The sequence below is a fragment of the Narcine bancroftii genome, chromosome 1 (assembly GCF_036971445.1).
Source record: "Narcine bancroftii isolate sNarBan1 chromosome 1, sNarBan1.hap1, whole genome shotgun sequence".
Lineage (NCBI taxonomy): Eukaryota > Metazoa > Chordata > Chondrichthyes > Torpediniformes > Narcinidae > Narcine > Narcine bancroftii.
Genome location: NC_091469.1, coordinates 206914882 through 206938481, shown reverse-complemented (window position 1 = coordinate 206938481; position 23600 = coordinate 206914882). Strand labels below are relative to the sequence as shown.

Genomic DNA, 23600 nt, shown 5'->3' with positions numbered 1-23600 from the left:
GCACAGCTCTCGTCTTGCCTGGGTTTGGTCACTTGCCATCTGCCGAGATGATGTACCCCAGAAATTTCACCTGCCTCCTTCCAAACTCACACTTCGCCATGTTGAGAGTGACCCCTGCCTTTTCTGCTCATTCTAGGACTGCATGGTCCCCCAAATGAGGATATCGTCCATGTGGCAGATAATTCCTTCCAGACCTGCGGTAACCTCGGTCACCATTCTGTTCTGGAAGTGTTCAGGGGCAGAGGAGATTCCAAAGGGTAGGCGGTTGAAATAGTAATGCCCAAATGGCATGATAAATGTCATGTAGAGAGCAGATTCTTTGGACAAAGAAATTTACCAAAATCTGATGTTTGCATCCAACTTAGTAAAATACCAGTGAGCATGCCTGGGGTTTGATCTGCCAAAGAACAAACTTTTCTCGGCACATTGATCCATTCAAGGGTATCAAGTCCACACAAATACAAACATCTTATTCTTTTTTGGTGCTGCCACCATGCCTCTATGCGGTTGATAACTCCAAGCTTCTCCATTCTTTCAAGCTCTCTTCACTTTACCCAAGAACGGCAGTGGGACCCTTTGAGGTACTTTCAATAAAAATGGTTTCACTTCAGGCTGGAGTTTAATGATGTACAGCTTCTGTACTAGCCCGAGTCCATCACAAAGTTTGGAGCATACCTTCCTGACCATTTCCTGGTCTGGCCACTAGCTGAAGTCTCACTGAAGCTGGTCTGCTCAGTAGTGCCATTTGTAAATCTCCCACCATGAACACTTCTTCTGTGGTGCCCCTTTCTCTGTATGAGAGAGTTTTGTTTGCTGATCCCAGGACCATCATTTTCACTCCCCCTGGACCATAGAGTGGCTTCTGTTTATTCCAGCTTGCAGTCTCGGGGTATAACTCTTTTGAACACCTGCTCGGAAATGGCTGTAACATCGGCCCCTGTGTCGATTTTGAAGGTCACATTGTTGACTCCTATGTTAATATCAACCATCCAGGGCTCCTCGCCTGATACTATTTCTCCGAGGAACAATCCATCCACATCCTCCGCTACCTCATTCACCAAGTGGGTTGATCTACAGACTTTTCCATAGTGTCCTTGTTTGCTGCAGTTATGGCATTCTACACTCCTGGCTGGGCATTGAAATGCTGGGTGGATTGGTAGTTTTCCACACTTGGGGCATGTCTTGCACTCTACTTTGCTCTGCATCATTGTTTTAACTTTTTGTTGTCCTGGCATCTGCCCTTTTCCTTTAAACTTCTGCTGTCTTCATCTCTTAAGTTGCATTGCATCTACTGCTAGTTTACTTGCACACATTTCTCGCAAGTCAGTTTACTGCTGTTTTATCACCTCTGACCGTCTAGCCTTTGTGACTGCTTTCATGAGGGTGAGGTCTTTGTCGAGTTGCATCCTCTGCAACAATGACAAATCTCTTAGACCCACTACTCGTCTTTTGCGTAAAAGTGCATCATGTGAATCCCTACATTCACAGTTCTCTGTCAGTGCCTACAAAGCTGTAATGAACATGTCAACTGTTTCTGCATTCTGCTGTACTCTCTTGTTAAATTTCACCCATTCGTAAATTACGCTCTTCTTAGGCACAAAATAATAATCGAACCCTCTCTGTACTGCATCGTACTGCTACCACTGCACGCCCATTAAGTCTAGGCCCCGTAGCATGTCATCAGCCTCATCCCCCATGCAGTATACCAGTGCGTTCACCTGGTTAGTTTCAGAGGAATTATTTGAATTACTTGACAGTCTGAAGTGCTCGAATTTTCTTATCAACTTCTCCCACTCCTGTAGAGTTGAAGAGTTCTGGAAGTTTTATCGTAAAAGTTGCTGTTGGAGGTGTCACCGCTCCCAATCAGGGTGCCTCCACATGTTCAGGCAGGCCCATCCTCTATCTTAGCTCATCTCTTTCACAGCCTGTCCTTCTCTCCGTGGCTCCAAGTTCCACTTCTGACACCATGTTGTTTTGGGTTCAAACACGGTTGTAATAAGAACTACTTGGAGCTTGGAGGCGCATTCATAGCTTGCTTTATTTTACTATACTCTAGTGAGTATAGTATCTACATGCGCAGGCTTCCCCTGCTGGTCCCGAGCCTCTCTCTCCGGGATGCGCAAGTCCCATCCCGTGACGTTATCAGCCCGCTCGATGACTCACCAATAGTGTTACACTACAGTAACCTCCTCAAAAAATTCTATTTGTTAAATATGATCTACCACACACAAAACCATGTTGGCTCCTCCTAATCAGTCCCTGTCTATCCAAATAATTATATATTCCATCTCTAAGAACACTCTCATTAATTTATCTACTACCAATGTCAGACTCATAGTCCTATAATTAATCAGTTTACTTTTTTGCCTTTTTTAAAAAAAAAACTGGAACCACACGAGCTACACCCTTCCAATCCTCTTATGGCTAATGACATTTTAAATATTTCTGTCAGAGCCCCTGTTATTTCTACACCAACCTTCAAGGTCCTAGGGAATATCTTGTCAAGACCTGGAGATTAATACATCTTTATTCTCTTTAAAATAGCCAATATTACCTCCTCATTAATCTGTATATTATCCATGACCTCATCACTTCACCCAGCTCAATATTCTTTTTCTTAGTGATGAATACTGAAGAAAAAAAAAATCATTTAAAGTTTCTCCCATCTCCTCTGACTTCCCACAGACCCTATCCCTCTAATCCTCAAGGGGCCCAGTTTTATCTCTCACTATCTTTTACTTTTAATGTGCCTATAGAAACACTGGATTTATTTTGACCTTGCCTGCCAAAGCAGCCTCATATCTCCTTTTAGCCTTTCTAATTTATTTTACATATCTATATCTATATTCCTGAAGCACCTCATCTATTCCCTGATGTCTGTACCTGTTGTCCACATCCCTCTTCCTCTGAGCCAAGTTCCCAATAACCCTTGAAAACCAAGCCTTCCTATATTTTGTAACCTTTCCTTTAATCCTCATGGGGACATACCGACTCTGTACTCTTAAAATTTCCCCTTTGAATATCCTCCATTTATCTGTTGGATCCTTCCCAGAAAATAAATGATCCCAATCCACACTTTCTAAATTCTTTCACATCTCCTCAAAATTAGTTGTGGTCCAATCAAAAATCTCAACCTTAGTCCCAGCCCTATCCTCTATAATTAACCTAAAGTTAATAGTATTGTGATCACTAGACCCAAAGTATTCCCTTGACCTATCTCGTTCCCTAATAGGAGCTCCAATACTGCCCCCTCTCTAGTTGGTTCTTCTGTGTATTGATTCAGAAAACTTCCCTGAACACATATGACAAACTCCAACCCACCCACCCCTTTTACAGTATGGACGTCCCAGTCAATGTGTGGAAAGTTAAAATCTCCTCTAATCACTACCTTATGTTTATTGCTCATATATGCTAGCTCCTTACAAATTTGCTCTTCTAATTCCATGTCCATTAGGGGGTCTATAATACATCCCTATAAGTGTTTTTATGCCTTTCCCATTCCTCACTTCCACCCAAATAGCCTCACTGGATGAGCCCTACCACCTACTCTGCCATAGCACTACTGTAAATGTTTCCTCTAACAAGCAATGCGACTCCTCCACCTTTTATTCCCCCCTGTTCTATCACACCTAAAGCAAGGGAATCCTGGAATATTTAGCTGCCAATCATGCTCCTCCTGCAACCAAGTTTCTCTGATGGCTACAATATCATATTTCTATGTGTCAATCCATGCACTAAACTCATCCACCTTTCTTACCATGCTCCTTGGATTGAAATATATACACAAGAGAATGTCACCCACACACACCCCTTTGACTACCATCTACTTTTACCACCCCCACCCCACCATTTCATCAACTTTAACATTCTGGTTCCTCTCTCCCTTCAAATCTAGGTGTTGTTGTACCCTAATCTCCACACTCTCATTCTGATTCCAACCCCCCTGCCAAACTAGTTTAAATCCTCCCCAACAGCTCTATTAAACCTGCCCACCAGGATATTGGTCCCCTTCCAGTTCAAGTGCTGCCCGTCCCTTTTGAACAGATCAGATCTTCCCCAGAAGAGATCCCGATGATCCACAAATCTGAACCCCTGCCCCTTGTACCAACTTTTTAGCCATGCATTCATCCACCACATCTTCCTATTCCTATCCTCTCTAGCACATGGAACAGGTAGCAATCCCAGGATTACCACCAGAGAGGTCCTGCTTTTTAACTTCTTCCCTATATTCTTCCTTCAGGACCTCATCCCCACATCTATCCATGTCATTCGGCCCCATGTGGACCACATGGCTGCTCATCCTCCCCCTCCAGAAGTACACCTCCTATGTACTTGATCAGAGATGTCTCTGACCTTGGCACCTGGGAGACAACATACTATTCGGGAGCCTCAATCTTGTCCAGCAAACCTCATCCTCTTGTCTAACCAACACGTCCCTAGTCACTCTCCTCTTCTCCCCCCCCCCCTTCCCTTCTGAGCCAGGGGTCCAGCCTCTGTACCAGAGAGATGACCACCTCAACTAGTCACTTGTAGGTCCCCATCAAAAGTTTGTTGATGGGAATGGCCACAGGGGTACACTGCATGGTCTGCACCTTCCCCTTCCCTCTTCTGATAATCATCCAGTTACCTGCCTCAAATTATAGGGGTGACCACCTCCCTGACACTCCTGTCCACTACCTCTGCCTCAAGATCCACAGTTCATCCAACTCCTGCTCCAGTTCCCAAACTCAGGTTGTAAGGAGCTGAAGCTGGGTGCACCTTCTGCAGGTGTAGTCATCAGGGACATGTACACAGTCCCAGATTTCCCACATTCCAAACAACCTACTGCCCTAGATGACTCCATTATCTAACATTAATTAAAGGATTAAACTAGTTCACCTTGCCTTACCTCTCACATAGTAAGCTTGCTCTTTCTCAGACTCTGCTCACCAAAGCCTCAATCCTCCAATCCATGCTGGTTGATCCTTTAGCTACCCCTCCTTTTACTGGTCCCTGCCAATTAACTCAATTACCCAATTACTCATTCCCACAAATCAACTCTTAATTGGCTTAACTCTTTGCCCTCTGTGCCCTTTTTAAATCGTCCAAATCACTGGTACTCACCAATCACTTGCCCCCATCTCTGACTTCAAATGAAATAAGAAGCCTGTCTGTCTAAGTTCTTCGCATGGCCATGCCCCCCTCACAAAGCCATGTCGACTGTCCCTAATCTGACCTTGGCTTTCCAATTGTGTCTACAACCTATCCCTAAGTATCCTTTCCAATAGTTTCCCTGCCACTTGTGTGAGGCTTTAATGGTCTAAAATTTCCTGGATTATCCATTTTTCCCTTTACAAAATTGGTTGCTCTCCAGTTCTCTGGAACCGCTCCTATTGCTGGTGAGGTAATGATATCCTTGGAGTGTCCTAGAGCTGAATTGTGGGGAACTGAAGAGGTCATTCTGGGGCTTGCTGGGAGAAAGGGAGATTGCATCTTAGTTTGGAAGGATGGGTGAATGGAGAGAATAGAGGTGGTGGGGGGGGTGGGGGGGGAGGGGGGGGGAGCTGTTCTGTTTCTTCTCCACAGCCAGAGCTGTATAAATGTTCTCAGCTGCTTTAGCTGTTGATATCCAGCACCTGTTGGGCTCACACTCATTAACTCTGAAATTTGAAAAATTATCAGTGTCATTTGCAGGTTTGGAGATTGTACACTTCCTGTGAAAACTATGAATGTACATGAAGAAACATGGTGGTCCTACTGAGTCCTGGGAAACTCCATAGTACTCTTCCCACCAACCATTTACCTCCACTCTCTGTGACCATCCATGCAGATACTGCCCTTTTACACCATTGCTTTCCAATAACATTAGAAAAGTCCCCATGAAGAGGGCTTCATGTCGGTACACAAAATGCTGGAGAAACTCAGCAGCACTTGAACACATGTCCATTGAAGCAATGTCCATAGAAGACAAAAATATATAATCCCAAAGCAGTGGTTATAAAAGGTCTCAGGCCTGAAACATTGGTTATGTATCTTTGCCTCATTTGGTCACTGAGGGACCAGTTGAGTTTTACCAGAACTTTTATGTATTAACTACAATCACAGCATCTGCAGAATTTGTTGTTTCACCCCTCTTCATGTCAACTGATTTATTCTCACTGACCACCCCCCCCCCTGTTATCTAATCAAAATCTTTAATTGGTTAATTAAACAAGATTTGCCTTCAACTGGTTGATGCTGGTTTTCCCTGATCAATCTGCACGTGTTCAAGTACTGCTAATCCTTTCCCTGATTTTTGTTTCTAAAAGTTTTGTAAGAACCAAAGTCAAACTGGCAGCTGTGTGGTTGCTGGGATCTGAAAGTTTTTCTCTTCTCGCACTTTACCTATGTATCTACCAAATGTTTGGAAGATAATCAACAAAACTTCTGCAATTGCTGGCCCTCAACGGCCCAGGATACTTCCCAGTGGGAATATATGGTTATCCACTTTAAATATAGCCACCACGAATCCCTTCTTGATCAAATGTTTGTTGATCATCCAGCTGTGTCTTCTTCCTTGATAAAGACCAATCTGAAACACTAATTTAGTACCTCCATCTTACTCCATGAGTAGATATATTTTGGGCCTCAGGTTGTCCCCACATCTCCTCTCTGCCCATTTATTGCTCATAGGTTGATAGAAGATTTTTCAATATATGTTTTATTTGCTTGCTACTGGTTTTTGGTTTTTTTTGGCCTATTTTATTTAATCTCTGAATTAATGTTGTTTCCACCAATGTCCTCAGGCATTTACTTGAAATACAGTGCCCTGCATTATGTTTAGGACAAATTTTTTTTTTCCTTTATTTTCCCCATGTCCCTCACAGCTTTCAATTTGTAATCAACATGTGATTAAAGTGCACATTCCAGATTTTATTCAAGGTTATTTGTAGACATTTTGCTTTGACCATGTAAAACTTATGGCACTTTTTATACATAGTTCCCTCATTTCAGGGCACCATAATGTTTGGGACATTTGGTTTCACATGTGTTTGTGAGTACTCAGGTATGTTTAATAGCTTCATTGGTGCAGGTACAAGAGAGCTCGGCTTGCTTCTAAGTTTTTGATCAGCTATGGAACCTGTAGTTGTCATTTTTTTTAAACATGAGGACCAGAGTAGTGCCAGTGAATGTCAAAGGTGTGATTATGAGGCTGAAAAACAAGAATAAAACAGTCGGAAACATCGCCCAAAGCTCAGGATTACCAAAATCAACTGTTTGAGCATCATCAGGAAGGAGGAGCAAACTGTGAGGTGAGCTCAATAATCACAAAGAGACCCTAAATGATAAGAAGACAAAACTATTTGATTTAGTATTTGTAGAGCTCGATTTTGATCCAAACCAAGGCTTTTATTAGCAAAAGACAGGAGCTCTTCACAGGTGGCCAACCAGTCCGGAATGATCCGACCTGGTTAGGGGCACAACCCTTTAAGGCCCAGACAGTAGGCGTGGCTAAGCTCTCAGCCAATCATTGTAAGCACAGTCATTACATACTCTAGATACTGTAACTATATACATTGGTGATAGGTCTGTACTATCACAATGTGTAAAAAGTAGATAACGCATTTTTCCTGGTTTGTTTTTCCTTTGTATGAAGACATTGTTTTATGGTTTTATTGTATTGTATATGTTAAATATTTATTGGTTTTGGAGGGGGTGGGAAGGGGGAAGGGGGAAAATGCCATTGTGTAAATTTAATGAGAAACGTTTGTACATATTTTGGTTGTTATGGTTCACAGTGTGAAAAATAAAAAAATATTTAAAAAATTATCGCAAAGGGACTGGTGTGCGAAGGAAGATCTCCACTGCTGATGAGAGAAGAATTCTCATCATAATGAAGAAAAATCCCCAAGTGCCTGTCTGACAGATCAGGAACATTCCTCAGGAAGCAGGTGTGAATGTGTCACTGACCACTGTCCACAAATGACTTCATGAACAGAAATACAGAGGCTACACTACAAGATGTAAACCACTAATTAGCCACAAAAAGCACAGCCAGATTACAGTTTGTCAATAAGTATTTAAAAGAGCCTGCAGAATTCTAGAAAAAAGTTTTGTAGACAGATGAGATCAAGATTAACCTGTATCAAAGTAATGGCAAGACACGGAGGGGAGGGAGGGGAAACATACAAACTCCTTACAGACAGCGTTGGATTCAATGCCAGGTTCCGATCTCTGATACTGCAACAGCATCAAACGAATCGTGCCGTCCAATGTGTATAGAAACATCTTCAAGTTCGAGCAAATGCCTCCAAACCCATTGGATGGCGCTTTATCCTGCAGCACTTTAACCAATCCCCTACAAATCACAGAGCATCGGTGCTGAGTGGTTAGTTGGGAGTTACTTAAGGTGGTGTGTAAGTGGGGGAAAAAAAGGGGTTGAGGACCACTGTGCTAAAGCCACAAAGGAGTTCTTCAATGCTAAAAACTGGAAAAACCTTGAATGGCCAAATCAGTCATCAAATCCAAATCTGATTGAACATGCCTTCCATGTGCTGAAAGGCAAACCTAAGGGGACAAGCCCCAAAACAAGCAGCAGTTGAAGATGGCTGCAGTAGAGGCCTGGCAAAGCATCTCCAGAGGATACTCAGCACCTGGTGATGTCCATGAATCACAGACTTCAAGCAGTTATTGCATACAAGGGATATGCAGCAAAGTACTGAACATGACTTTAATATATATACCATTGCTATTGCTATCCCCCAAATATTATGGTGTCCTGAAATGAGGGCGGACTGTATAAAAATGTCTAGAAATAACCTTGAATAAAATCTGGAATGTGCACTTTAATCACATGTGAATTAAATGTGAATTGTTTGATTACTAACTTAAAACTGTGGAGCACAGGGGCAAATAAATAAAAAAGTGTCTTTGTCCCAAACATCATGGCGGGCACTGTATATCTGCCATGTAAGTTGATGATTTGCATGTAAGATAAATAATGGTTTGTAAAGTGTGACTGTGAAGACATGACTGACTAATTCAATGGTTCTGAACCTTTTTTCCCGTATTTACACACCTCCTTAAGTAATCCCTTACTAACCACAGACCATAGGATGCCATAGTAAGGGATTACTTAAGGTGGTATGTAAGTGGGGAAAAAAAAGGTTTGTTACCATTGGTCTGGAGCAAAGCGATCTCCTGAAGCCAAGGGGACAGTGGGGATTTTGAAAGAATAGCATTGCTTTTATCACAAAGTCATATTCATTTATCAGTGTTGAAATCTAGGACCACGAAAGGGTGTTCTTGAAATAATTGAGAGAGGAATCACTGGTAAACACAGAAAGGTGGGGTTTCCCAATGTCCAGAAACTAAAGCATAGTATTTTGTCCAATATATACATCTGGTATATAGTCAAAATATTTTTGAACATTCAGAGCCACATTGGAAGTGATGTTTTGCAGAGACTAAATGAAGCGAGAAGATGATGAGGTGCGAAGGTGTCCATAATGGAATATGAGGGCTGGAAGAATTATTTTGGTTACATTATGTTGAACAACCCAAGGATATTGTGTGAAACAAAATCAAAATGTTATTGATCAGAGTTATATAAAACATTAGGTTCTTTAGATTGCTTTTTCATTACTTCAGTCAATTAGCCCCTTTGACCTGATTTACCGTGGTTGCTGCCATCAGCTCTGTCAAACACTTTCACAGGTGAATGGAGAAGCCCACAGTTTACTCGATAAAGGATCCCAACCCAAAATATTCTATCAACAGATCATGCCTGACCCTCTGAATCCCTCCGGCAACAATTTGTTTGCTCAAGATTCCAGCATCTGCTGCCTTTGTGTTTCTCTGTTTTCATGTCACGTTGCATGCGTGTTCAGAAACTTGTGCTAAGTTTGATGCATAAACAATATCCAAAATGTTCAACTTGTTTTCACAGGTCCAGCAGAGGGTCTCCAGTTTTATATCACATATGTTGAGGTAGGTACTTGCACGCTCTGTGCTCAGATCCACACTTTCCAATGTTGCATTTTACAGGATTGTTGCTTTTATACATTTTAATGCCCTTTTCAAATGGGATGAGTAAAAGAAAGGCACATCCAGGCAAATTTTAATGTCATTACTTCTATTCATTGAAAATTATATCTTGGCTTTGTTTGGTACATATTTGTATTGGCTAGTTTAAAGTCGTTTATCATAAATAAGGCACTTTGAAGCATGAATAAGGCATCTAGCAATCATGATGGACTCTTGCCTCACCTTTTAATATTTAGGTTTTAACCCAGAAAAGACCAGACCTTATAGATGTGTTCAAAATCAGGAGAAGCATAGATAAGATGAACGGAGATGGTAGAGAGTGGCAGGACGGTTAGCTATTACAGTGTCGCGATAACAGTGCCAGTGACCCAAGTTCGAATCCAGCACTGTCTGCAAGGAATTTGTGCGTCCTCCCCATACCTGCATGGGTTTCCTCCAGGTGCTCCACTTTCCTCCCACCCTCCAAAAATGAACAGGGGTTGTAGGTTAATTTGTGTATTTGGGATGCACGGAGTCATGGGCCAATAGGGTTGTTTCCACACTGCACTTCTAAATTTAAAATTAAAAAGTAAATGTCTTAACTTTAAGCTAAAGGTGAAAGACCTGAGGGCCAATTCTTCCACACAGAGTGTGTTGAGTATATGGAACAAGCTGCCAGAGGAAATGGCAGAGGCAGGGGAAATTACAACATTTAAAAGACATTTGGATGGGTTCATGGATAGGAAAGGGTTAGAGAGAGATGGGCTAAATGCAGGAAAATGTGTCTTGCCCAGATAGTCAATTTGGTCAGCAAGGATGAGTTGGGAGAAAGAGAGCATTTCTGTGCTTTAAAACTGATTCTATGACTCTGTTATTTAAATTTTGCTGCTTGAATTGAATGATACTAATTTAGAAAGCCTGAAACTAACTCTAAGAGGCATATGTCTCTCATGCACAAAATTGCTTGCACACGAGCCGTTACTCAAAGGGTAACTGAGTGTATCTGGGCCTAGACCCAGCATAGTGAAGTAGCAGAGGCTCAATGAAAGATTATGGTTCAAAGATATTCTTCAGAAAATTTTAAATGACCTTTTATCGTACATGTACATATGTTATTGGCTGCTAGGGCCTAGTAATGATAAATGCAGCTTCTTGAAGAACAAATTAAATTTGCTTTTGAAATGACACTTTCACTTGTTCCTTTTGGTTGTAGAGCTCAAGGGTGTGGGAGGTGTTCCTGGTGTGGTAGAAAATACATTGAAATGGCATTAATGACGACAATAGAATGATTAATTTAATTGTGCCTTCACTCCTACCTCAGTAAGACAACAGTTGTCATTTTCAAACATGTTCCAACCACCAGAAAAATTGTCACATCTGTGGATATTAATAAACCTGATTAGATTATGATGTTGCTTGAAGACAACTCACCCTTGCAGGACTAGAGATATTTATGAAAGGGTTTTGGGAGTTTCTGGTAAATGTTTTCTATTCATTTCCTACCACAGAGCCAGTTTTGGATCCAATTTACCGCACTTCTTTAGATAGAACATGGAACATTACAGCACAGGACCGACCATTCAGCCCATAATGTTGTATCAACCTACTCCACAACAATCTAATCCTTCCCTACCTCACACCCATAACCCTCTTACATCCATGTTCCCACTGAAGAATCTTTTTAATGTCCCAATCGTACAAGCCTCCACCACCAGCCCTAACAATGCATTCTCGGGACCTACCACTCTCTGTGGTTCCAAGAGGTTTTCATTTTTGTCACCAGCCTGTCAAGTAGAACCTTGTGAAAAACCCTTCATTGATCCTCCTTCTAACCTCCTCAGGAAATGCCATCATTAGATATGACTTTCTCTTAACCAATCCATGCTGGCCCTGATTAATTTGTTCCTCAGGATAGATGGCCCACCACTGCATTAACAGTGCCCACTGCTTTAATGGGCAAGTATATCGTAATTTTTTTGATTCCTCCCTCCCTCCTTTCTGACAGGATAGTACAAAGTTAACAGTTCTCTAACCTTCAGCATGACTCCAGAAGCCAGGAAAGGTTCAAAAGTGATAGTCAGAGCTGCTGCAGTTTCCTTTCTTTGTTATTTTAACAGCCTGGGATATATTGCATCAAGCCTGGCAAGTTATCTATTCTCAATGATGCTAAACCCATTAATAATTCTCTTTTGCTCTTCCAATTATCTCTAATATTTTATATGCATCCTCTTCCACTACATTACATCATCTTTAGTAATACAGCCACAGAGTATTCATTAAGAACCTTTTCCACATCATCTGGCTCTGTCCATAGATTCCTTCCTGATCCCTGCTGTCTCCTTTGCTATTTTCTGTCCTCAATTGTCTTATTCCTCTGCATAGATTTTATTTACCAGAGTTTCTCTGCCATCTGAACAATCAAGGTCAGGTGACCCAAGCTGTAGGAGGCAAGATTTGATAGAGGAGGAGTATAGGAATCAAGAGAGCTGGGATCTTCAGGAGCCAGCTGGAGGTGAGTGCCTTTAAAAAGGAAGTTAAGGGTTAAACAGAGAGGTGATTGGTGAGAGGAGTAATTAAGATAAGAGGGATAGCTTGAGCAGAGCAGCCAGTGGAGAGTTGTGAGTGAGTGGTTCAGGGAAGGAGTGGAACTTAAAGGCTTTGGTGAGCTGAGGATGAACTTAATTCCAATAAGGTAAGATCTTTGAACTTAAATTAGGAAGAGTTTTATGGAGACAGCAGCTGGGGTAGATGAATGCTTGGATTCATCCAGCTGCAGCTCCTGCGAGTGTGTGTTAAGGAAATGGAGCTGAATGAACTCAGGATCATTCTGGAGCCAGAGCCAGAGGCAGAGCCGGAGGCAGCTTCAAGGAGACAGTCACCCCTAAAAGTCAGGTGATGGGTAACTAGGTGACTGTTAGGAGACAGTGCAGAACAGCCCTGTGGCCATTCCCTTCAACAACAAGTATACTGTTTTGGATACTATTGAGGGGGACAATCTACCACGGACAAGTTGTGGTGGCCACATCTCTGGCACGGAGGCTAGCCCCTTGTCTTAGAAGCAAAGGGGGAGAAGAGGAGAGCCATAGTAATTGGGGACTCATTAGTTAGGAGAGCAGATAGAAGGTTTGGCGAATGAAATCGAAACTTCCAGTTGGTATGTTGCCTCCCAGGTGCCAGGGTCAGGGATGTCTCTGATTGAGTTCATAGCATTCTGGAGGGGGAGGTTGAGCAGCCAGATGTCATGGTCTACGTGGGTGACAATGACATGTGGTCCTGAAGAGAGAACATAGGGAGTTAGAAAGTAAAAGCAGTACCTCAAGGGTGGTAATCTTGGGATTGCTGCCTGTGCCACATGCCAGAGAGGGTAGGAATAGGAAGTTGAGGCAGATAAATTTGTAGCTGAAGATTTTGGGTAGGGGTTCAGATTTCTGGATCTTTTCTGGGGAAGGTCTGACCTCTACAAAAATGAAAAGGCTGCACTTGAACTGGATGGGGACCAATATTCTGGCAGGCAGGTTTGCTAGAGCTGTTGGAAAGGTTTTAAACTAGTTTGGCAGGGGAGTGGAAATCAGAATGTGAATGCAAAGAATAGGGTAGAAGAACAAAGCATGATGTCATGTATTCTGAGTTTGTGAGGAAAGACAGGCAAGGGACAAAATATAAAGGTAGCCAGTTAGAGGGAATGAAATGTGTCTGTTTCAATGCTCGGAGTATGAGGAATAAAGTGGATGAACTTAGAGCATGGATCAGTACATGGAACTACAATGCGGCAGTTACTGAAACTTGGCTGGAGGAGGGACAGGATTAGTTGATGCAGATACTGGGAAGATGGGAGGTAAGGGATGTGGGGGAGTAGCATTACTGGTTATGGATAGTATCATGGCTATAGAATGGAGGAAGCTGTAGAGGGAGGGTCCACTGAGTCAGTGTGGGTGGAAGATAGAAATAGGAAGGGAGCTATCACTGTGCTGAGTGTAATCTATAGGCTCCCAAATAGCCATCAGGACACTGAGGAGCAGATAAGCAGGCAGATTTTGGAATGGTGCGGGAAATACATGCTTTTAGTTATGGGTGATTTCAACTTCCCTAATATTGATTGGCACCTCCTGATTGCAAGAGGGATAGATGGGGCTGAATTTGCCAGGTGTGTTCAAGAAGGATTCCTGACACAATATGTGGACCGGCTGATAAGAGAAGCCATACTGGATTTAGTTCTGCGGAATGAACCTGGTCAGGTAGTGGACCTCTCGCGGGGGTGCATTTTTGTGAGAGTGACCACAACTCCCTTCGCTTTAATATAGCTATGGACAAAACAGACAAAATAGGGAAGTGCTTAACTGGGAAAGGTCTAATTATGAAGGGATGAGGCAGGAACTAGTGAGAGTAAATTGGAAACAGATGTTCAAGGGTGAAAGCACAGAAGTAATGTGGAGGACATTAGGGAACACTTGTGTGTGTTAAGTTCAGGTAGGTAGGTTTGTACCAGTTGGTTGGAAAAGGGAACTGTGGCTGAAGAAACAGGTGAGGCAACTAGTCAAGAGGAAGAAGGAAGCATATGTAGGATATAGGAAGCAGGAAACAGGAAGGGCTCATAAGAAGTATATGGTAGCCAGGAAGAAGCTTAAGAAAGGACTTAGGAGAGCTCAAACGGGGCATGAGAAGTCCTTGGCCTGTAGGATTAAGGAGAACCCCAGGCATCCTATGCGTAGGAGAAGAACAGAAGGATGACGAGAATGAAGTTGGGACCACTAAAGGATAAAGGAGGCAACATGTGCCTGGAGGAGGAGGAGGAGGAGGAGGTTGGGGAGGTCTTAAATGAATACTTTGCTTCAGTATTTACAAGAGAAAAGGACCTTGATCAGGGTGAGATCAAATTAGAACTGGCCTGTGTACTGGACAATATGGAGATTAAGGAAAAGGAAGTGTTGGATCCCCAGGGCCAGACATATACCCCAGGCTGCTGTGGGAAGTGAGAGAAGTGGTAGCTGGGGCAGTAGCTATGATCTTTGAATCCTCTTTGGCTGCAGAGGAGGTGCTGGAGGATTGGAGAATGGCAAATTTAGTCCCCTTGTTTTTAAAAGAAAGGTAATGGGGAGAATCCTGGGAATTATAGACCGGTGAGAGTTGTGGGTGTCTGGAAGGGCTTGCCAGGAATGGTGGTGGAGGCTGAAACATTGGTGGAATTTAAGAGACTCCTAGACAGGAAAATGGATTGGGTAGGGTGGGTTTAGTACTTTTTTTTAAGGAATATATTGATCGGCACAACATCGAGAGCTGAAGGGCCTGAAGTGTGCTGTAATGTTCTATGTTCTTTCTCCCACTTTACTAATTTCTCAGTACTTGTAGCTTTCAGCAATATTAAGCTCTCAAACTTGGATGTGATCTTTCCTTATTTTTCTTCTTTCTTTGAATTTTGTCATCCAGTGGACTCTAGACATGAGTGTCCTCTGGCCACTTAGCCCAAATGGCTTCAGGGGAAACTAAATTGAGATGTGTAAATGTATGGTGGCCTGCACAAATAGGAAAGAAGAATTTCCCTCAGAAGAGGTTTTATGAAAGACCAGGACCATAATTGACAATGGATCAGCGATGAAGAAAATATTTTAGTCTCATCAGTAGTTGGGAGTCAGGAATTAATTTACTGAGGCAGAATCTCTCCCCTCAGCACCCCGCCCCCTCAAAACAACAACATTTGAACAGAATTTGGGTGTATTCTGCAGTTCTGAAAACTGAGGTTAGAATGGATATTGGTACAGGCGTAGTGGAGCATTCTGCATTGTAATTGTTCAGTGTCTTCATAATGTAATGAGTTATCAAAACCACAAACATGGATACTTTTCAGTGGTGGAGACATATAGCCAGGAAGGACGATATGACTGATAATGTTAGCTTGTATTTTTTAATTGTTTTTTTCCTTTTAGTTTACAAATTGCGGAAATAGGTCTGCTGCAGATTATGTGGATATTACTCCCCTTTTATTGAGATTAGTTTTCCTGTCAGATAATGGACTGCTGTGTGATTTTTGTGCATAATTATTTGTTTAAATACTCAATATGCACATTATAATTTAATTATTGATATAAAATTACCCCTTTGTCGCAATGATTTTGCAGACTTCAATTGCATTTTGTTACCTCACTGACAAAAGGCAAAGGAGGAAAAACCCAACACCCAACCCCAACCAACCAATTTTCCCTTGCAACCGCTGCAATCGTGTCTGCCTGTCCCGCATCGGACTGGTCAGCCACAAACGAGCCTGCAGCTGACGTGGACTTTTTTTACCCCCTCCATAAATCTTCGTCCGCGAAGCCAAGCCAAAGAAATGTGGATATCAGCAACATTTTTAACAAGGTCCTACATGGCAGGCTGTTCAAAAACTGAAAGTTCACATGATCTTTGGGAGTGGAAAATTGGATCCAAAATTGGCAGTGGAAGGAAGCAAGGGGTAATGGATGTTTCTGTGACCACCAGACTTTAATCAGTAGGATTCAGCACTTGGTCTCCTGCAGTTTTAGAATACAGTTCCCGAAGATGCAAAAATGGATGTGTGGTTGGCAATGATGAAGGAAGCTTTAGATGAAAGGTTGATCGGTTGTTAAAGAGATGAATGGGGGTCAATCAGAGAAATATGAGGAATTTCACAGGAAGGTGTAAAACCAGGGAGGGTGCAGTAACTGAAAGGGCATCGAGATATGTGGAGGGACACAGGGACTTTGTCCACAGATCATTTCTCAGTACATCAGTCACCTCGTTACTGGAAAGATGAGATTGTATTAGAGTGCAGACAAAATTTACCAAAAGACCATAGGGATTTAGGTATGCAAGATGTAAAATTAAAGAGCACAGATTTAAGGAAAGATTTAAAGGGGTGTTGAGGGGAACTTTTTTTTCCTCAGGCAGGGTATGTGTATGGAAAGAGCTGCCAGAGGAAGTGATAAGCTTTTGAGACATTTATATAAATGCATGGATAGGACAGGAATACAGACAAATGAGATTAGCTCAGATGGGGCAACTTGTTTGGCGTGGACAAGTTGGGCTGAGTAGCCTATCCTGTGTGGATCACTCTGACACAATAAATAGTAAAAGATGAGGAGGGAAGTATTTAAATTAATAGGTAGGTTTAGACAGGAGATGAGAAATATTTTGTCACCCAGGGAATAGTGGTAGCTTGAAACACTGCCTGAAAGAGCAATAGAGGACATTGAGAAGTTGCTCAGATGAGCACAGGAAGAGTTACAAGTGGGAACTGAAACTCAGCGGGCTCGGTTTTAGACAGAAGAGCTGGATAACTACCAGTGATGTGAACTTTCTGTGTTTTGTTTTATCTTTTAACTGTCAGCATGTCATAAGATTCATTCTGAAGCAAGCATTAGATTTGTTATTTTCATGGGAAAGAGAAACTGCTGCCCTCACTCCTTGGGCTTTTATGTGACCACTCCCCCATCCCTTCGCACCCCGTTCCCACCCCCCTGAACATGACCGAATGCTGACAGAACTCTGACATCCCCAGCAAGCCAGTTTGATTAGAAATGGGCAAAGCCCACCCAGTATATAACTTGAACAATTTGACTTGTAAAGTTAGCAAATTAGAGACACGCTTAGCGTCGTGGTTAACATGACACTTTAATAGCACCAGTGATCCGAGTTCGAATCTGCCGCTGTTTGTTAAGGGTTTGTATGTTCTCCTCCTGTCTGAGTGGGTTTCCCCTGGGTGTTCCGGTTATCTTCCACTTTTTTTTTTTAAAGTGTACAGGGTTTGTAGATTAATTGGTGTATTTGGACAGCACTGGCTTGTGGGCAAGAAGGGCCTGTTACAGCGCAGTATGTCTAAATTAAAAAAAAACATTGATTTGTGTACTTCGGTGGATAAATGCAGCTCAAAATTTCATAAAAATTATTCCTTTATTGTCTACAGCAATATTCTACACATGGTCAAGCCTAATCATTAAACTACTGTTCATGGACTTGGGTTGAATTTAAAGGCCAAGTCAAGGTTTTTTTCCTCATAGAGTAGGTCATGTTTGACAAGACTGGTGCTGACCTGGTCTGTGTTGTTCATTGCTAATAAGGCTGGAGTTTCCCGTATCAACTAGTTGATGGACCTGGTTGCTAATTAGGGCAAGTGTGGGGAGATGGAAGAAAAGTTGATCTGAAGTGCATTTTGACAGCTGGAATATTTCCAAATGCTGTTCGTCATTTCTGCAAAAGCTGAAAAATGAAAATAGTCAAAAAGTGAAGAGAAAACTTGAGAGCCTCAAGGTCACAGGTCATTGATGCTGTTGTCAAATATACCACTTCTAATCATATAAAGTAACTAGACTGGTGGGAAGTGAGATGAGACATGTCTCAATATCACCATCATTTTAAGGGAGCTCAATTTTTCAGGAAGTTGCTGAAATTTTCATTTGAATGTTTCAACATCTTGTTGATGATGAGAAGAGTTCAAGATCTGAAAGATTATTAGCAAGGGTTGATGATTGAAGTTTATTTGTCATGTTATTATCTAGTACTGTGAAAAGGGTTCAACCCTGACCACCCAAATCTTTCTATCTGTCTCCACCATCAATCATGTGGGACATTTTCTTGAAACAATATGTCATAGTTCAAATACGGATGGAGCCATTCTGCACCTGGTATGGAGGACTATGTTAGGGAATAAGCCTAACTAGTTGATAGAAGTTTCAGTGGAAAGGGGTGTAATGAAGAGAAGTCTATCGATATTCTAGGACATCAACATTATGAAAGGGTTGGCATATGATGAATTTTGTTGGAGTACAAAAGGATCAGGGGCTATCTCATTGAAACATTTTGAATGCTGAAAGGCCTGGACAGAGACGATTGGCAAGGTTATTTCCCATGGTAGGGGAGTCTAGGACAAGAAGGCACAATTTCAGAATAAATGGGCATCAATTTAAAAAAGAGATGAAGAAAAAATTTAGCCAGAGGTCATGAGTCCGTGAAACTTGTTGCCACAGGCTGCTATGGAACCAAGTTCATGATAGAATAGTAGAGCAGACTCGATGGGCCATTTGGCCTATTTCTGCTCCTATGACTTGAGATCTTATGATTAAGAAGGAGGAGGTACATGAATTGAGAGGCATCAGGATGGATAACTCCCTAATTCGTTACTTCTTATATTCTTAGAAGAAAGATCTCTGGATTTTTTGGTATGTTGCTTTTATTTAATACCTGATTTAGATCTTCCCAAAACATTTTCACTTTCTCACATGCCCAAATTGCATGTAATGTTGTTCCCATTTCCTTCTTACAGCGAAAACATCTATCTGATAATGTTGGATCCCATTTTTTAAACTTTTGGGGCATGATATATAACCTGTGTAACCAATTATACTCTATCATGCGTAACCTTGTGTTTATTATATTCTTCATAGTTCCAGAACATAACTTTTCCCATGTTTCATTTTTTATCTTTATGTTTAAATCTTTTTCCCAATTTATCCTTTAAGTAGGCTTTCAGTTGATGGTATGCAAACATTGTACCATGAGTTATTCCATATTTGTTCTTCATTTGTTCAAATGTTAATAAATTATTTCCCAAAAAACTGTTTTCTATTCTTTTAATTCCTTTTCTCTCCCATTCTCTAAAGGAAAGGTTATCTATTGTAAAAGGGATTTTAGCTGATTTTGCGTCAATAATAATTTTGGTAGTTGGCCATTTGTTTTTTTCCTTTCTAAGTGAATCTTCTTCCATGTATTGACTAAATGATAGATGAAGCGCAAAAAAGATTTATTATGATAACCTTAGATGTAGCAAAAAAATGTATAATGTCAACTTGGAAATCAGAAGAGAGCCTGAGAATACAGCAACGGTACATGGAAATGAATAAATATATTCCATTGGAAAAAATAACATATAATTTAAAAAATAAAGTCACATTATTTGAACAAATTTGGGAACTGTACATGGAACATAACAGAGAGGGCTTGCCTCGGACCTCCACCCCCTAAAATGATAAGAAGACAAAATGACTTGATCCAGTGTGTAAAAGTAGATGACACAATTTTCTTGTTTATTTTCATTGTGTGATGACATTGTTTAATGGTTGAATTGTATATGTTGAACGTTTAATGGGTTTGGAGGGGTTGGGAAGTGGGGAGGGAAGGTAAGGGGAAAAAAAGGGGAGAAAATGCCACTGTGTATATTTAAGAGGGAAATGTTTGTATGTATTTTGATTGATATAGTTCACAGTGTGAAAAAAAATAAAGATGGATAACTCCCCAAGGCCAAATAGAACATGTACTGAAGGAAGCAAGAAAGGAGATGAGTATGCCTTGGCTGAGATCTCTGTATCCTCTTCAGTCACAAATGAAGTCCCAGAAGACTGGAGAATGGGTATTGTTGTTCCTTTGCTTTAGAAGGGCAATTATGGACTAGATTATGGACTAGTGAAGCACATGAGTGGTAGGGAAATTAATGGACAAGATTGACTCCTATTTGGGAAAGTGTGGACTTGTTAGAGGATATCACCAGGCTTTTTTTGCATTGGAGGCCCTTGTCTTGTTTTCATTGAGCATTTTGAGGTCAAAGACGATTGCTGAGATAAATTTCATTGGTGAACTATTAGATAACATTCCTCAGGGTAGGCTTGTCCAGAATATCAAGGCATGGTGAGTTGGTAGGTTGGCTACAAAATTGGTATGGTCATAGTTATCAAAGTTGGTTAATGGATAGAAAGCAAAATGGGTGCTTTCACCTTGAGAACTGAGTGTTGTTGGTGTTGACCCCAATCTATCTATCACAATAGTTTGGATAAGGCTACCGAGAATGTAGGTGACCCCACAGATTTGTAAAATCATGAGAGACATGGATAAAATGAATGCTCACATTTTTCTCCCTTGGTAGATGATTCTAGAACTAGGGGGATTAGAGGTTTAAGGTGAGAGAGAGAATAGGACCTAAGGGACAACTTTTTCACTCCGAGGGTGGTCCATATCTGGAACAAACTATCAGGGGAAGCTATAGAAATGGGTACAATTGCAATATTCAAAGGGCTTTTGGACAGATTTATGGATAGGAAAGATTTAGAAGGATTTGGACCAAATATAGACAAATGGGACTAGCCCAGAATGCCCACTTAGTCATGCTGGATGAGTTGGGCTGAGGGGCTTGGTTCTGTGCTGTCTCTAGCATTATATATAGATAGCTAGATAGTAGAATGAACTGTGAGAGAGGCACCAGGAAGTTATGAGCAGGTGAAAGGAATCAAAATTTACTGTCATGATATGTCAAGAAATTTGTTGTTTTGCAGCACCATTGCAGTGCAAATATTGCTCTAAAATTACAAATGAGGTAGTATCTGTGGTTCATTGTCCATTCAGAAATCTAATGGCAGAAGGGACGAAGTTGTTTTTGTGCCATTGGGTGTTTATCTTCAGGCTCCTGTACCTCCTTTCTAATGGTAGCAGTGTGAAGAAGACATGGCCTGGATGGTGAGGGTCCTTGAGGATTGAAGCTACTTTCTTAAGACACCACCTCTTGGAGATGTCCTTGATGGAGTGAAGACGATGACAATGATGGTGCTGGCTGAGTTCACGTCTTTTGCCGTTTGTCATGTGCATTGGCACCTCTATACCAGGCTTTGGCTAATGAGGGTGAAGCCATGAAGGAACTTTATGACCTCATCTGCGAAGTCCAGACTTCCCATCCTGACGGTACCATGATTGTTGCTGGTGACTTCCATCAGGCCGACCTAAAAATGGTCTTACCGTGGTTTCAACTGGATGTGCACTTTTCTACCAGAGGAGAGAACACCCTGGATTCTCGGTAGCCTTATCCCTGGTGCGTACAAGGCTGAACCTCACCCCCACCTTGGTAACTCGGATCACATATCTGTTCTGCTAACCCTGGCATACAGACTGCTGGCAAAGCAAACTAGGTCAGTTGGCAGGGAGATCAAGACGTGGCCGGGAGTGGAAGACAGCTTTGAGACCATGGACTGGAGCTGTTTCAGGGATACAGGTACCTTCAACTGTCATGTAAACATAGAGGAGTACCTGAGCTCAGTGACTGGCTGTATCAGCAAGTGCATTGAGGATATCATTGAGATCAAATGCTTCACAACCAGGGCTAACCAGAAACCATGAATGGATGCAGAGGTCTGGCCCCTTCTCAGATCTTGTGACCCTGCCTTCAAGACAGGGTGTAGGAAGACACTAAGTTCAGCTAGGGCTGAACCTTCCCATGCAATCCTGAAGGCAAAGCAGAGATACGCACAGAAAATCCACAGACAGCTGTGCGGCACCAGCAACACGAGGTGCATGTGGCAAAGGATCAAGATTATAATGGATCACGTCAACCTTGCAAATCGAGGAAAATGACACCTCCCTTCCAGACAGACTGAACATCTTGTATGCATGGTTTGATGAGAAGAAAACAGAGTCCCCTGCATAGCCATGGCCGAGGTGAGGGGAACCCTAACCAAGGTTAACCCACACAAAGCAGCAGGACAAGACAACGTACCTGGTCGGGTATTGAAGAACGGCACAGACCAGATGACGAAGATCTTCATGGACACCTTACAGCACCAGTCCATTGTTGCTGCAAGATTTAAGGTAGCCACCATCAACTCAGTACCCAAGATGGGACAAATAACAGCCTCAATGACTCCTACCCAGTAACACTGATATCCACCATTATGAACTTCTGCAAGCGTCTGGTGATAGAACACATCAAAACACACATCCAGAGATGTTGGACCCATTTCAATGCACCTAAAGAAGAAATCATTCCACAAACAGTGCCATAGCCTTGTTGCTTCACTCTGTACTAGTCCACCTGGAGAATGACGCCTTGTTCATTGACTTTAACTCAGCGTTTAATACAATTATTCCTCAGAGGCTGATGGAGGAGCTTCCTCGGTGGGACTCAACAATTGGCATACAAATTAGCCAGCGTACAACCCGATTCCCATTTTTCAGCCTAATTTTAATGGTTTTATGTTGACAGCAGATGTTGACCCCAATTTTTGGGTTCCTGTTTTGTCCCTTCTGTAATTGGATCATGGACTTCCTAACAGAAAGACCACAGCCTGTGTGGGTTGGTAGCAGAGTACTGAGAACTGTCACGCTGAGAACTGCCGCACCTTAGGGCTGTATCCTCAGCTCGCTCCTGTTCACACTACTAATCATGACTGCATCACCAGATCCAGCTCCAACAGTGTCAACAAGGTTTCAGATGACACAATAGTCGTTGGCCTCATCAACAGCAGCAATGAGGCACACTACAGAGAAGAGGTGGAAAACCTCGTGAAATGGTGCAAGAATGACAACCCGAGTATCAACTTGAACAAGATGGAAGAGATGATCATGGACTTCAGGAGGACTACGAATGGTCACTCTCTATTACACATCAGCAACTCCATAATAGAGAGAGTGGAAAGCACAAAGTCCCTTGGAGTTCACTTAAATAATGACCTATCGTGGACACTCAACATCTCCTCACTTATCAGGAAGGTGCAACAACAATTACATTTCCTGAGAAGACTGAAGTGGGCAAGGCTACCAGCCACCATAAGTCAACCTTCTGTAGGAGCTCTATTGAGAACATCCTGGCTGCTGCATCAGGGTTGTATAGTTGCTGCGGAGAAATAGATTGG

The 23600-nt window shown here is 42.1% G+C and overlaps 1 protein-coding gene across 2 annotated transcripts in view; it reads left to right on the top strand.

Annotated features, from left to right (window-relative positions):
- The window catches only part of rgs3a (regulator of G protein signaling 3a), a 162029-nt gene that overhangs the window by 68234 nt on the left and 70195 nt on the right, over positions 1-23600 (top strand). For both annotated transcript variants that reach the window (XM_069889639.1, XM_069889615.1), the window contains one exon: positions 9908-9948. In XM_069889639.1, the coding sequence (XP_069745740.1) occupies positions 9908-9948 (41 nt within the window). The remainder of the gene's footprint in view (positions 1-9907; positions 9949-23600) is intronic.